This window comes from Nelusetta ayraudi, unplaced genomic scaffold (genome assembly GCF_046127955.1).
Source record: "Nelusetta ayraudi isolate G7.1 ecotype Tasmania unplaced genomic scaffold, CSIRO-AGI_Nayr_v1 ptg000073l, whole genome shotgun sequence".
Classification (NCBI taxonomy): Eukaryota; Metazoa; Chordata; class Actinopteri; order Tetraodontiformes; family Monacanthidae; genus Nelusetta; species Nelusetta ayraudi.
The window spans coordinates 1,113,177-1,129,794 of record NW_027466123.1 but is presented as its reverse complement, the minus strand read 5'-3'; the positions used below and the strand labels follow the sequence as shown (position 1 = coordinate 1,129,794).

Here is a 16,618-nt window from a genome sequence, read left to right as displayed (position 1 = left end):
TATATATATATATATATATACATATATATATATATATATATATATATATATATATATATATATATATATATATATATATATATACATATATACATACATATATATATTCTCTCTCAGTATATCTATCTTCTATCAATATGAATCAGTCTACGTAGTATACATTTTTGGTATAAAAAAAAAAAAAAGAACATTTAGGTACATTCACTTGATTCTTCATATGAGCTATAACCACAAACAGATTTCAGACCTACTTGCCACATTGTAATGAGCCTCTCAGGCAGGAAACAACACAGTGGGAGTAGGAACAAATAAAACAAAAATGTCTCCATGCTGGCTCTTTCAGGACCAAGAATCAAGCATAAATATACTTTAAGAACTATATATATATATATATATATATTTTTTTTTTGAAAGTTAGTACAAAATAGCATAGTTTCTGGAGTTGACGACTGTAAACTGTAATGATTGGAGTCTTGAGCGAACACGATCCCACGGGTGCGTACACAGACTGGCACGAGATGGTTTCCTCTCCGCAACGTCTACGAAGTCCACGGTGGAAGCTGCGTAAATGCTAAGTCACTTTTAGCATCGCGCGAGCGAAAGGGCTATTTGGGACGTCACGACGGAACGGAGCCACGCTAGCACGAGTCACAATACGCATGAGCACTTATACATCTTTGTCAAAAGGCCACGAGAATGTCACGCGGGTGCTGGTTGAGGAAGTGTTCTGTTGGGGGCCCAAGGGTGAAGGTTCTATATTGTTTTTTCTTTTCCAAATTGTCAATCCAGTACTGGACAGTAGTCACTGTTTTCGCCACAGAAGACACCAAAACTGGACAGCTAGCGTAGCAAAACCGGCAAAGGTCAAATCATTGCTACGAAGAATCGAAATCGAAAAGCTTGTTTTGAGTACGACATCCCTTTTGGTTAACATACTACCAGCACCAACTCATGGCTGTGTCTCAATTCAGGGTCTGCGTCCTTCGAAGGAAGCGTCCTCCGAGGGTAACACATGGGGACGGTCTAGCCTTCGGCGTATTTCTTGGTTGCGTCATCGCCGCTCCCTCCTGCTGGCCAACCCCGGAAGTGACGTTTTCATAGCATCAAGCTATGCGCAGTGCTATGACGCAACTGGCCTTCAAATGCAGGCTTCCAAGGATGCAGACCCTGCCTTGAGACACAGCCCGTGTGGACTCAGACATCTCCTTACTTTCTTGTTAGCCTCTATTAACATTGCCAAACCCAGGGTCAATGGAAAAATGATCTGCAAGTGTAATAGTAGCCAGTGTGCCTTGCTTATAAAACATCTTTCAGTATTTAAAAGCCTACCCAAAGACAGCTTTACTGACTTTCCTGTAGATTTAACACTTCTGGATGATATTCTATTTTTATTTATTTATTTATATTTTTTTAGATTTTACCTCTATAAAGTCACAAGGGATTGATTTTTAAAATGCTCACTGACAAGGGTCTGGTGTACCTTAAAAAAAAATGAGCAAGTGCACTGTTAAAAGTCTAGCTCAAGACAACTGTTGAGGGATGGAGGTCCCAGCACGAAAACCAAACGACAAACGATACAAACAACACTTCACCACAGCGTCAATATAGCTCGACAGCATCAGCATAGCTTGCTAACACAAGAGGAATGTGTTGAACTCTCTCAGCTTTATAAACCCTCTTAATATAATTTAAATAATTACTGGGAAGGAAAAAAAAAAGACGACGACGACAACAACAAAAACTTCTTAAAGGTAGAGCAGTGCGATCCAAACAACTGGATGAAAAATAATCGTCTATAAAACTGGATTTTTGACCTGAGAGAATATCCCCAATGACTTACAGCACAAGGATCTAGTTTTACCGTCGATTTGCTATATATATATATATATATATATATATATTTTCTTTTTTGGACCACTGGCGAAACTGGTGCTTTAAGACATGGGAGGAAATCCTCAACCCCTCGGCTCGTTACTCTTAAAACGGAGTTTTTTTTCCCCCGTAAGGAGGACGCATTAAATGGTTTCGCAGTAAAGGGGCTAGGCCGGGTAGTGTGGGCTCGGAGCGGGAGTGTCCAGATCTTCGTCGCCTGCGACGCCTCCGCCGCCAGAGTACGAGCTGAGCGCCTCCCACAGCAGGGCGGGCTGCTCGCAGTGGTGGCGACTCCGCCAGTGCTCCAAGACGCCCTCTTTAGTGTGCAGCACCTCGCTGCACAGCACGCAGTTGAGAGCGTCGCCCGCGGCCAGGACCCCGCCGCGGCCGTCCTCCCGCCCCTGGTGGTGCGACGGGTGGCGCCGCTTGAGCTTCGGGGCCGGGAGCTCGTCGTCGCAGCCGCCGCCCCCGCCGCCCCCGCCGCCCCGGGCCAGGCTGCGCTTCTCGTTCAGCTGCCTCCAGAAGTGGGCGGCGTGCTTGACCAGCTCGACCTCCGCCTCGCCGCCCGCGCACTGCGGCTGGCCGTCGCAGGGGGGCACTTGGATCTCCTCCCCGTGCACGTACAGCAGGTGCACCTTCATGTCCGCAAAGGTCGAAGTGATGGCTTGGCATCGGCCGCATTCGATCTGCAGCTCCTGATGATTCTGTTCCTTTTCTGATGAGCCTGGGGATGTGGCCCTGGCGAGGGGGAAGAAAATACAGACACATAAATGCTTTTAAGGGTAAAAGAGAATTTCCTACAAGTTACTGTCCAGGTAAGTATAGAAAAAAAGACAAGCACTCTCAAACTACGCAAAATGGCTTAAGAGGTGCAGGGCCAAAAATGGCCAATATCCACAGATCAAGGGTCTTGCTCCCAGTTGAGTGAATGCATGTCGACAGATACAAGTCAAAGGCAGTGTCAGAGTGTAATGTTTAAAGGTCCAGTGGGTAAAATCTGGCCTGATTTATACTTTTTATATTGATGAAAGCTAAATATACTTCACATAATTACATTTATAAAAGTCTATACTTACAGTACAATAAAAGCTATTTGGTTTCTCTACCCATAGAACGGTTCTTATTTACTCATAGGAATACATAGAGTAAGGGTCTTGCTCCTATTAGCTGCCATCCTGCGCCACCATATTTCTAAGGAAGCCTGCTGCGGACAAACCAGCTGCCTGACAACGCGTTTTCGTATTAAGGGTGAACGCTTGCTTCAAATAAACCAAAGCAGAAGAAGAAGGTGTGCGAGGTATCCAGGTTGGGGTGCGCAGGCCACCGTAGCTCACTGGCAAGCTTGGGAGAGGGAAGGGGGAGTGCAAGAGCGCTGCAATCTAAAATGTAGCCGCTCGAGGTCGCCGTTTCTTCTGCGAAATCTCCAAATATTACACACTTAACCTTTGAGGGTCCATCATAATTTTTTTTGAATTCATCTCACTGGCAGGCATCAAGGATCAAACACAAACGTGTTTCGATGACGTCTCCCTCATTAGCTGCATTTCCATTACAGTTTTTTTCACAAAATAAAGGCGATATTTCGGAAATTTCAAAAAAATCTCACAAAATCTCATCTCGCGGGACGCCACTCTCATAAAATCTCGTCACGGAAGATTTCCGAGAATTACGCTTGCGTTTGTTTGTTTACAAAAAAGTGCTTCCATTACGCTTTTGCGATATACTTCCATATCGATACGTCTGAAAAAAAAAACACCTAATGAGAGCATAGAAACCTTTTTAGCGATATTTGAAAGGTTTTTCTAAGTTTAGGTTTTTCCATTACCAGTTTTATTTATTGCGATATTTCGTTTTTTTGCGCAATTCTAGGGGTAATGGAAACGCAGCTACTGTGTAGGGGTGACTTCATCAAGGACTTGGTAACGGTCGCAAAGAAGTGCATATCATGCTGTTTATGTCAGTTAACTAAAATAATTATAATCTCACCTTTTCACAGCAACGTCTTCCTCGTGGTGGCTGACAGACGGCTCCACGGTCAGAATGACTTTATGGACTTCCCTCAGATGGTTGAAGTAAACCCCGACGTACCCAAACGCCTTCTCGCAGAACTCACAATGCAGGGACCGGCGAGGGTGGACCTCAGAGTGGTGAAGCTTCATGTGGGTGCTCAGACTGCCCGAGTGGGCGTACGCCTTGCGGCAGACCGGACAGACGTACGGGCGGCTGTTGGTGTGACTGTTCATGTGACTCTGGAGGTGGTGCTTGAACTGGAAGCAGCGGCTGCAGGTGGGGCAATGGTGGAGTGGACGGCTCCTCCTCGGGTGCGAGGCCTCCGTCAGTTGGAGGGTGACGGGGGCCTGTGCCTTGGTTGGGGTTGCACTGGGAAAATGGTGACCAAGTTCGAGCTCTTCTTCTTGCCCATCTGTCAAAGCAGGCAAATTGACCAGTTGAGGAATCGCCTCCATCACCAACATGGGCTTCGGCCGGATGCTGCGGTATTTCTTTGAAATGTCCACTTCTTTTTGTCTGGAGACTTGAACAGCAGCCGGTTTCTCTGGGACCCGTTTACGAAAGAATGACAGGGACCTCTTCTTTCTGGCCTCAAATGCCAAAATGTCTTCCATTGTCTTTCTCTTCCTCCCTCTTTTCTTGCCAGGTGGTTTTTGGAGGGTTCCCAACGCGGGTAATATCTTTGCCTGGGGCTGAATGATTGAATTTAGCATCTGGTTGTGGCACAAGGTTTGAGCCGTCTCGACATTCTTGGAGCTCGGTTCTGTGGCGCTGGTCAGTCCAATCAGGTGAGAAGGACCCTTTTTCTCCTGAGACAAGCTGCTGAGCTTAGCTGTTGGAGTAATGGTGCTCTTTATTTTTGAGTAGGGCAGGATGGGCAGTTTACCATTGGGTGGCGGTGGGTTAATTTGGACCGCTTTGCTAAAAATGGCCGGGGACAGGACAGCAATACTACTCTGGGGCTGGGCTGCAGCAGGTTTCGACTGGCAAATCCTTAGCATAGCCTTGCTCTCTTCGGGAGACTTGCACGGGGAACACTTGACATCAGGCGGGAACTGAGGGTTCTGAATTCGGCCTGCAGGTCTTTCGGAGACAAAAGGAACTTGTTCTAACTGAGAAGTTGGGGATAATACAGCGTTATCTCTAGGTACCGTTGTGACAGAGAAGTCAGAGGAGGATGGGTCGGATAAAATTAGCTGCTCGATAGGTTCGTCTTTGCACACTCTGGTCTTCTTTGTGTACTTGAACTCGTGCTGTTTTTTCTTAAAGGTTGTGAGCACCGATTTTGTCTGGGCTTTTACAACGACTTTGCTGGCTGATTTCAACTTCGAGGCGGGAGCTGGTGACTTGACCCTGTCGGTCCCTTTGCTCCTCATTGGCTGGTATCTGGGGATTGGCAACTTGAAGTTCTTCTGAAATGGCTGGGTCTGATGCTGTGGCGTTTGGGATGACACCGAGGGCGGGAGTGCCACAAGAGAGAAAGTACCATCTTGGCCAGCAATTTGCATCAGTGCATAGTTTTGGGTGGGCACAATAATGGGAGTAGAGGCGGTGGTCGCCTCTGGGAGGGCAGCATTAGACTGGCAGGACAGGGCCGCAGGAGAGAGGGAGGGAACCACGGCTGGGGCCTTAGGGGCGATACTCCGGAACTGAAGACTCTTCATCTGAAGGGCTGGACTCCCTGGTTACAAACTTAAACACAACAAAGGACAAGTACTTTCATGAGTTGAAAGCATTTACTTCATAACTTTTAAACGCTAACCCTAAGGGCGCAGAGTCCCAGTTGATTAACTGATTACCCACTGATTTGCCTTTGAGTATTCAAGTTTTTTTTTTCTCAGTTGTTTACAGGCAAATACTGCTACTGGAGACACAATGCCAAAAAATCCCACCACTAGTCTAGACAGTTTTCATAGTCTGTATGTGCAACATGCTGTGGAAAAGAAATCACTAATTTCTGTACCATGCAATCTTTTTCCCCCCCCCCATCCAATCCTGCTGAAGAGGTCCACACTTGTTTGACACCCTGGCAAGCAGAGAGCCCACCTCGGTCTTGCATTCTTCCAATTTATTTCCTTTATGGTGCACAACAATCATCGACCTTTACGCTCACCCCAGTCGTCAACTTCCCGTACACGTTTCGAGCGCTAGCTCTCTCCCACTCTGCCGCACATGCCGCCACAGAAACACACACACACACACACACGACTTCAAAAAATACGGAGGCATATTTTGGCAACAGGCTAACAATGAGTAGGTAGCGACCATCGCCTCTCATCCGAAAAGCTTCTTCAGTTCCAACGAGAAGAAGCCTACATTACCTGGACGACTGACAACCGTCAGAGGCTAGCGTGGCTTCTTGTGAATGTGTGTGTAATTATAGTAATGATACTTATTCTAACGCTAACGCAATGAAAACAGAAACGTACTTATGACAATTAGTGCCCAGTCGAGTTTTAAAGGGGCATTTCCAGAGAATGTGAATTAACTTGTGAGGTTGACTAACGGCAATAAACACGTTTTGTTTGGTTGTTTTTGCCAAGTCGTTTTTTGGCCACGTGCAACAGGATATTGCACAAATGGCCTCTTCCACTCCACTCTCCACTCATTGGCAAAAAATGATAACACCAAACAGGATCACAGACGCCCCACTCCGCTCTCTGATGCCGCTCTGAAAGCAGCGTACGTACAGTTGGAGCAATTCCCAAAGACTCAACCCATCCCGTGCCACCCATCAGATCTTCCTGACCTTCTTCGACCAACTTCATTAAGCAAGAGACAGTATGAGGCAGCGCAGCCAAGTGACTCATAAGCACTAACTGGGCGACAGCCACCAGATTGTGATATAAGAAAAGATAATCACTCTCTGGTTTATCACTTCTCTGCCCCCGTTTTCACTGGATTGAGCAGTGAGTGGCGGGGGTCTCCCACACCGTCTTATCCAAATCTGACACTTATCCTCTTGTGGTTCAGGCTTTGGAAGAGGAAAAAGTACAACCGACACAACCACTTGCCCGTGAGAAAGCTCGCCACGGTAGCCTCGCTTAGTTACTGTTGCTAAGGCACTATTGGTCAGTAGCTGTCCTGAGGCGGAGCGTACCGAAGGGTCAATTGTACACGGTCCCAAAGGTCCCTCTCCGGCTTTCACCTGGAGGTTCTTTGAATATGGGAACCAGATTGTAGCAAGAAAAACAAAAAATTAAAAGACAGAGCCCGTCACAAACCCAGCCAGAGGCCCAGTTGAGACTTTTTCCATCGTGGCTACAGATTTCTTCGAACCTGCGTCCCATCAGCACTCGATAACTATTCAGTCTTGCAGTGCGTTTGCGAAAAACGTCAAGTGTATAAGGTTTTTATGACTGCGTTGATCATTGAGTGATAGCAACAAAAGCTTGTGTGTGTGTGTGTGTGTGTGTGTGTGTGTGTGTGTGTGTGCGTGTGCACGCAGACACACTCACTTCCAGTGAGTGGAAGAGGGAGGAGTGCAGGGGCGAGGGAACAGAATAGCAGTGCCATATGGTATTCATGGCATGCGCACAACCGTATGTCATCTGCTGTCACCTGAGTGAATCAATGCATGGGCCAAATCTATTTTAATTAGGATTCCATTGCTCTGCCCTACACGCTGATGTAAATCAATCAGTGCAGACATTCCACCGCTAACCTGCCGTTCCTCTCAGAAAGATGCGAAACTGAAGACCCTGAATAGAAGAGACCGCTGCATCTTGAACTGTGGGAAACTCATTGTTGGCTACTTTTCAAGACAGAATTATTCTGAGGTTGGTAAGTGTCCCCATATTCACGTTGTAAGGCTTTCCAGATTGGTGCTCACAAAACGCAAAGATAAGACACGGCCCTTTAAAGGAAGAATGCTTGCAAACCCCTGACCGCCAATGAAATTTGATCAGCTGCCCAACTTTGGCCAAGTTCCATTCCTGGGAAGTTATAAATTAGGGCTGTCCCAATACTACATTTTCACTTCCGATACGATACCGATATTTCAACCTTGAATATCGGCCGATACCGATATCAATCTGATATCAGCATGCTACAAATGAAACATACTTTCATTTTTTATTCTAAAAGTACTGCCACACGGCCGACATTATTTCTTCCGAGAGCACATAGACTGTTACTGTTACTGTTGAGGTCACGTGAGCTCTACATGCTGGAGCCGAGCACTCTTCTTTGGCGAGCGCACCAGGTGTATTACCGCCACCTACCGCTGTGTTGGAGTATGAACCGCAGTCACCTATTTGCATAGGGCAGAAGCGCCGGAGTGGAATGGACTGCTTTCTATCGGAGTGTTAATATCGGAGACTTAAGATGACGTCCGATATAATCCGATATTCCTTTTTTTGGCTGATATCGGACCGATATCCGATATCAATATCGGATCGGGACAGCCCTATTATAAATGGCTTCAATCACTCATATTCAGGAAAAATGAGCACACAGACGTGCATACTTTTTAATATCTCCAATATATCGGAATTGACAAATCAACATTCGCTAAATTTAAAACACAAATAACCAGTACACTCTAGCCAAAGTAACTGCTTTGTCATTAATTGACTGTATGCCGGAAATCCAAGGAACATGGGTGTTCCATGATCAGAATGAAATTATGCAACGCAAAACCAACCGCAAGAGCTACAGCTCTTACAAACTCTCGCTGTTTCGGCGTTGGTTCATTTGAAATACATGTGAAGCGACTTGGATTGTCCCCACCAGGCTTCCTTAGAAATATGGTGGCGCAAGATGGCAGCTAATAGGAGCGAGACCCTTACTCTATGTATTCCTATAAGTAAATAAGAACCGTTCTATGGGTAGGGAAACCAAATAGCTTTTATTGTACTGCAAGTATAGACTTATATAAATGTATTTATGTGAAGTATAATAGGCTCTCATCAATATAAAAAATATAAGTCAGGCCAGATTTTACACACTGGACATTTAAACATTACACTCTTTCACTGCCTTTGACTTGTATCTGTCGACATCCATTCTCTCCACGTCAACACTCCAACTGTGTGGAGGGAGGACAGCAAATAACTTTGGTTCACAGCCGACAATCCATGGAAAAGTGAAGCCACTGCAACCTCAAAATGGAACACTAAAAGCATTCAAGGCAGACCATAATGATCACTCATAGCAACAGGAGGACTGTAATGGGGTCGCTGGAAGGAAGTACCTGGCAGCTACATCTAGGTACTCTGCATTTCAGATGACAAACTTGGGAGGGAGGTGCGGAGAGGCAGAACGTTTCTCAGCTTCTTTCTTTCTAAACCTTCTGCGTCATGCCTTTGCCCAACATTACCCGCTGCACCCACCATCAAAGACTCTAATAACTCTTCCAGTCCCTGAATCAGCGTTCCTTCTCCACCAAGCCCTGCTTCTTCCCTTCTCCCTTTTCTGGTCCCACCTCCCTCCCACATCTCTTGGTACCCGAGTAAATAAAGTGTTTGTGTGGGATGCTAATTAGAGATGGGGGTTGGGGGTGGGGGTGGGGGGGTTCCCACCCCAAGGGCACGGCGCAACACAGAGGTAAACAAGTCAACTTCACAGCGTTTCGCAACAGTATTTGGGCTTTCAATCCAAGTGAGGATTTCCTTGAAGTGAAGGCCGTCACCAGGGTGGAGGACTTTGAAGGAGCTCCCCTGGGATAGAGGGCACTGGTGAAGGGATGTGGTGGAGCTACAGCCACAATAAGAGGAAGGTGAAATGCATAATTCTTTAATGCCCTTTTTATTTAGTGGCCTGGTGTGAGATCAAAAGAATATGCAGATGACCCAAACCGATCGGAGTCTTCTGTTGAGGTGAGATCTGGCCTCTAAAATCAGGTCAATGTGAAAGAGTCGGTTCTTTAACTTAAGACAGCTTCTCTGGGTGGATAAGCAGCTGAATGTGTAGATGAAAAGGTAAAGTAACAATGGAGACAGAAGACAAACATGTGTGACCTATCAGTATGTATATGTATGTATATATACATATATATATATACATATGTACACACATATATATGTATACATATATATATAATACATACATACATATATACATACACATGTACACACACACACACACACACACACACACACACACACACACACACACACACACACACACACACACTTTACTTATGTCTCCTTTTCTGGTGCAGCAAATGTCAACTAACCTAATTTTCATACAAACACACAAAAAAGTTCTTACCAATTCAATGATTCTTTCTCTTCAGCGGCTCAGGATCTGGTCCTGCCCCCCCCCACCCTCCGCCACACTCCCAACTGTAAACACAGAAAACATTGGCCAATCAAATACACTGCACATGCACAGCCTTCACTGAGTTGCTACGCTAGCTCCACTGTAAGCCACGACAAGGTTAACTAAACACTTTCGGCGCGGGGGTGGAGCAAACAAACAAAACGGAGGCGAGCAGTGCAGGTTCCCTCCTTTTCCACAAAACTCCAAAACGCTCTTGGGTTAATGCAATGCATTTCCCGGAACGACATTAAACGCATCTCGACGAACTCTGCGGTGGATCGTGCAGCGGATCAGACGTCGACTTCTTCTCAAAAAAAAAACAAAAAACGGATCGTTTTGATGACGGGAGTCGCTGGAGTCAGGGAACGTACATCACTCGTGACTACAGGGATTATTGCGACGGGTACGTTCAAAGAGATGTGGAACTGCCCGTCGAGCACTCATTTGAGTGCCCCTGCAGTTTGGGGACGGAAGGCCACCCACTGAGATTCAGCCACGCTAAAGAAGCTGCTCTGCTGTGTACATTATTCATTTCATTTGCCTTAGCCTTCCTTTCCCCCACAACCTTGTTAGAGCAACTCAGGAGTGGAGGAAGTAGGGCAGGATGACACCCTGACTATATTGTGACTCATTGAAAACTGTAGCGCATCTCTTCTTAGGTTCACCAGGCAGTTAGTCATTGCGGTTGGGAGCAGGGAAGGAGGACAAATTCGTCATTCACATGTTTTTTTTTTTTGTTGTTGTTTCGGGGGCTGCACCTCTTATTTCAATCTACATTAGGGTTGAGGCAGTAGGTAGGGCTTCGATCCTCGGCCTGGTCATACCCAAAGACTGTGAAAAATGTTACCCTGCTCGGGCCTCAGTATTTTTGCGCTTGGAATCGGGGGGGGTTTAGATCACACCCAATGACAGCCTCAGGGCACGGGTCAAGTGCCAAGGACAACTTTGACATTCTTCAGGGTGTGACAATCAATGGGGGTTTCAACTTTAACCAGTACAAATAGCTTCTACACTGAACCCACTCACTGGTATGGCTCTTTCTTAAAACCATGTAAACATCCTAATAACGCGAAAGACCGGGTGGGTGTAGTGTCGAGATGCCGACGAGGACATTCACCGACGTATACATGCAGACATACCGACACATCAACAACCAAATGAGAATCAGTGCAGCCCTAATTAGATTTACCATATAAAATTTAGTTTTCAGGTTTTGGAAAGTGAGGCAATAGGTGGGCGTTGAGCATTTTGTCAGGCTAGCTAGTCGTAATCCAATCCCTTAAGATACCGCGAGTAGAGGTTACTTACTAACGCAGATCATTCCAGTAAGTTGCTCTAGACTGCCGCCACTGCCTCGCTGCGGGGCATACATCGCAGCATGGGATTCCGAGGTACAACCCCGTACTTCTCCGGCGTAACAAAAGCCGCAATTCCCACACAGTCGTGAATTATGCACCAACCTCCCAAGGAAACTTCTCACGAGTCGTTCAGAAAGGCTGCCCGAGGACCACGAGGAGTCCTCTTCGATACATCTCCGCCCGAAGAGACATCTCTCTCCCGCATCTTCAAGACAAGGCAAAAACACACGACACAACCACTGTTAGAACCACACTTTTGCAAAAAAACAGATTTTTTTTCCCCCCTCCTTCTTCTTCTTCTTTTTTTTAAAAAAAAAATAATAATTTCAACTGAAGCTCCGACGAAAACTTTGAGCAGGAAGTGGGGGTGGTGGGTTGGCGAAGATCAAAAGCCGAGCCAAGCTCCTTGCAAACGGACCCAATCAGCCGAAAGGGCCAAGAAAAGAGGAGGAGAGGCAAGCGCTTCCTTTTTAAATTGATCCCACAGAGACCCTCAAGGATCCCCTCGTAGGACTTGCAGGAAAAGTGATAAAAATCTGGCGATGTGGATCTTTAAAAAAAAAAAAAAAAAAAAAACATGGCGTGGGGGGAAAAAAAGCAAAGAAGAAACACAAGTTTCTGTGGGAGAAGAAGAGGCCGTTGGTGCAGATCAGGAGAGGAAAAGTAGGCTCATTCCCCAGTTTGCTGCTGGGGGGAGGGGGGGGGGGGGTTGGGTTTATCAGCCATCAAGCCCATGTTACACATCCAGTGATTCACTCAGCCATTCAAAAACAGAGCATGTATCTGTGTTCCGCCAAGGTCCTGGCAGCTCGCAGGTTGGATCGCTCGGTGTGCTGGCCTAAGATCAGACCACGGATGAGACTTGCAGACTTATCCACAGGATACTGTGGGACCCTGGAAGGGACGAGCTCTATCAGTGCATCCCAGAGACCCTACAGCCTGCCAGACACCCTATTACACCTGCCCAGTCCACTCTAGGGGGCACACGCGTATGAAATGAGATTACATGTGAATAATCTCCAATTATTTACAGCACGGAATAAAAGCCATTTTCGAAGGCACAATCGAAAAGGCGCTCGCGTTCTCTATAAAAACAAGTATCATCGCCGCAATAAAATGCTACGTCATGCTATGCTCGATATGCAAACTGCTATGAGCTTTTGATGCCTGTTCCTGAAGCTGACTCATACTTTTTAATGTTTTTTTTTTTTTTTTTTAAAGCACGCCTCAGCTCAAATTTAGCGTTTTATTGCACCGCAGCGGAAAGTGGAAACTCCAAGTGGAGACGGAAACTCGTTTTCCCACAGCATTCTGAATAGAATGGAACACGCTTATTCATGTTCAAAGAAACTACCACAAAATTAGGGACGATACCGGGCAGCTAACTGGGAGCAAGACCCTTATTGATTTATAGATATGTTCTTAGAAATAAATAAGAAGCTTTCTAGCGGTAGCTAAACCATTTACTTTTATTGTACGGTGAGTTAAGCTTTAACCAATATAAAAATCATAAGTCATGCCAAATTTTACACACCGGACCTTTCAAAGTGCACGGCTTCTCAGCCCTCTGTTGCCGAGGATGAATCTGCCAGGCAGTGGAGTTCCCAGTCCAGGCCAAAAGCAATCAAAGCACTGCATCACTGCATCCAGCAGCGCTGATATGAGTAACAACCGAAGTCCACATTATACCTGCATACACCAACAATGACAAAATGCAAATCTTCATTCAGAGGAAGTAGTGCAGCATGCATACTTTATATATATCTCGATAGGGCACACAACAAGACACTTGTTAAAAAGAATATTGTAAGATGACCCCTTTAAAGTATGAGGTTTGAGGGTGAACAAACTGCCTACATCCATGATGTGGCAAGAAAATGAAATCATGTGGCGGACACCCAACTCAAACCTCTGACAACAGAAAGCAATTCAATGCAAAAATACATCCATCACAAAGAAAAGCAGTGAAAACCCCTTCTGAGTCGCATCACTTGCCACAAGACAAAACAAGGTATCGGCCGTGGCATGGGCGGACATTATTTATCAAAATGAATTCACACTGGCAGAAGTACAGCAAATGCATTATGAACCGTTATATGGAGCAGTGGGAGATTCAATTCACTGCAACACTGGCTTGTGGTCTAAAATAGATGTCCCACATGAGACCCGGAGGGGACCTGAGTCTGAAGGCCGTCTTGTCTCAATGTTCACGAATAGAGGGGGGTTTCCTTTTGAAATCCCATTTCAGTGTGTAGGTAGTTTGGGCTACCTTTGCACAAATCCATACTCCGTATTTGCATGCATTTATTTATTTATTTATTTATTTTGGTCGGTGTTTACACGAATGCCGCGAGACCAAGACAAGCGATTGTAAATACCGCAATGTGCATGACAATCTGTGTGCACAACGTGAGCCCACACGCACATGGTCCCTCTAGTGAGATTTGAATAAAGCCATGCGTGGCCACGAGATAATAATGTGCAGTCACAAGTGTTCCTGTTGTCATTCCTGGCCATGACAGGCATGTTCGTAGACGTGAGACCTGGTTTGCAGCTCTGCCCTTGCTGATGGTGGGCCTGTTTTTCTTTTCTTTTCTTCCTTTTCACCACCAGCAAACCGCTCAGCGCTAAGATTCTTTAATTCTACATCCTGAGTTAATGGAACATTTAGCAAATTAAAAGAGAGGGGACAGCAGAGCAACACGTTTTAAGTACACTGCTTCACATAGCTTTACATAACATTCCATGAAACTTAAACTTATTATCTTAACTTACATATACACATACACACGTTTATGTTTTATGTTGTATATGTTAGAAAATCAGTCGCTAGTCGGTAGTAAAGATGGCCAGCGTCAGCCGATACCTATCGGATTGCTGATATTTCGTGCATCCCTACCTATATGATGCAGCTTGTTTGTTAGCATTACAGACCATGTTGTAAAGTATTAAATAGGGGGGGGGGGGGGGGGGGGGGGGTGTCAATCTAGTTATTGATGCATCATCTCTAGTCACCAGCTGTTAATATTCCACGTGAGGTTGTGCAAAGAGCAGTGACGTGATGACAGCGATGAAGCTAGGGTGGCTAATTTGTGAGTCCATTTGCACGCCTCCCCCGTTAATCTCGACCGTGAATGTTTACACGAGCAGCTGCGCACACGCTGTGGCGGCGGGATCCCGTCCCCATGACGTATGTGCGGCGCAAAGCTGCGGGGTCGTTCAGCTGCGGGCCTGTTTAACATCAACTGACACTCGCTGACACTGCGAGCCTGACACCTCCGCTCGCTTAGCCTGTATGCTAGCTCTAGCATATGCACGCTCTCGTCGCGATAAAAAAAAAAAAAAAAAAAAAAAAAAAAACACTTTCAATGACATTGCCCTTTCAGTCTGATACTAACGTTAACCCTGCGAATAACGGACACGGACATTAGCCAGTTATCGCCACTGCTTCGTGTAATAGGTACCGGGTTAACAGGACAATCACTGTCCCGGCGTTGTTTTGCGAGCAGCCAGACAGTTGTTGGATTTCGTAGAAAATGTCGAATGGGTCTCACCTGGAGCCCCACTTTGTGAGGGGGACACGTCTTCGCGCAACAGACGGGCTCGCTTTTATCCTCGGGTTTTTTTTTCACCCCTAAATTATGAGATGAAGCCGCAGCTCTCCTTCACTGTTTCTCTTCGGCCATTTTGAGCTTAACAATCACACCGAGCCGGTGGGGGAGCTGGAAGGGAGAAACGTACGAAAGTAAGTCAATCTGAGCTTAGACTCTTGTACAAATATGCGTGCGCCTATTCGATACGGCATTAAACGTTTCGTTTAGGTATAAGCTGTACTTCAAACGAGGAAGACAATTGGATAATGTAGTCATTAAGACCCACATCAAAACAAACAAACAAAAACCCCCCTCCAGGATCCTAAATGGTACGGTCTGATAAATTCCGAGTGCTCAGATCAGCTACCATTTTTTTTTTTTTTAACCTTAAAGGGATAGTTCAACATTTTTGCCAAAATTGCCATAATGAATAATAACCCACAACATGGCCTATAGTCATACATTTGATTTGAACGTGAGTGCCTGCTGACTTGGGTTGCGCAGGAAGCAAAAATGGAAGGCGAACTGTTCGGGTTCCTCCCTAAAAACTCACATCACTGGCAGCTCTTCTTATTCATTTTTTGCCGACCGACACACTCCCACGTGTCACCTGACACGTCCGTGCACTTGGTCGGCGGTGGTTGAAAGATATGCGTAAGAAGGAGTCCGTATGGCAATTAGCCAGCAATAAAGGCAGTATCAGAGTGATGCATCAGAGGGCAATTGGTGTTTCTCACACCTCGGTGTTGCTGGGGAGTAAGTTTTGATGACACGCTTTGTAAAGCGACTTGCCACCATGGCGGCATTAAGAAAAACAAAACAAAACAGAGGGTACCAAAAACCTGCATTCTATCTTTTGGGCTAGCTGCAGCAAAGTTGGTTCGGAGGCAAACACATCTGAGAGACTTACAGCAGTGGAGAAGTCCGAGGTCCACTTCTTGTGGCTACGTTTATGAGTTGATGTTGCTCAAAAAATAATTAAATAAATACATACAATTACGTTTTTATTCTAAAAGCAGTGGAGGCCATGGTTTGACCAAAGAGAGCAAAAAAAAAAAAAAATCTGAGGCTCACAACAGCATCCCTTTGTTCACCGCAGTGGCAGCAGGAGTTTATAAACTAAAAAAAGAAAAAAGGAAGCATCCCTTCTCTTTTTTCCCCCCCACTTTTGCAGTTGGTCGCTTCACTTCTTCCCCGAAATTGATTTTCTCCCCGCATCGCAGTATCGACTGAAATGGAGCTTCCACTACTCAGTTTTAATGCGCGCGTAGATTGCGAGTGTGCAACCATTTGCCGAGGGGATGCGGCTGCGCAGAGTGCTGCTGTGGCAATGGTGTGGTGAATACGCGAGGGCAGCGAGACGTTTTCCTCGGCCGCCGTGGAGCATGATGGAGCGGGAAGAACCTGCTTCCTCTTGAGGGAGTTTAAAGCAGTTTAGGCTTTATAGTCGATTGGATTGCATTCAGCTTTATTGTCACCGCACACGTCACAAGTACAGAGCAACGAAATGTAGTTAGCATC

At 45.9% G+C, this 16,618-nt stretch overlaps 1 protein-coding gene and 1 long non-coding RNA gene across 2 annotated transcripts in view; one reads left to right on the top strand and one right to left on the bottom strand.

Moving 5' to 3' along the window:
• Positions 1 to 16,618, top strand: part of LOC142899534 (uncharacterized) — an 87,900-nt gene that overhangs the window by 26,531 nt on the left and 44,751 nt on the right. The gene's annotated exons all lie outside the window — the stretch shown is intronic.
• LOC142899480 (zinc finger protein 438-like) lies at positions 98 to 11,496 on the bottom strand. Its single transcript, XM_076043079.1, has 4 exons — positions 11,455 to 11,496; positions 10,096 to 10,162; positions 3,859 to 5,574; positions 98 to 2,610 (listed from the first exon to the last, which is right to left on the bottom strand). The coding sequence occupies exons 3-4, from the start codon at positions 5,544 to 5,546 to the stop codon at positions 2,040 to 2,042; spliced, it is 2,259 nt and encodes a 752-aa protein (XP_075899194.1). The 5' UTR covers positions 5,547 to 5,574; positions 10,096 to 10,162; positions 11,455 to 11,496; the 3' UTR covers positions 98 to 2,039.

Coding starts and splice junctions, on each gene's coding strand:
- LOC142899480 (XM_076043079.1), bottom strand. CDS start 5,546: ATGAAGAGTCTTCAGTTCCGGAGTATCGCCCCTAAGGCCCCAGCCGTG. Junction 2,611..3,858: donor GAAGACGTTGCTGTGAAAAG/GTGAGATTATAA, acceptor CCCCCTCGCCAG/GGCCACATCCCCAGGCTCAT.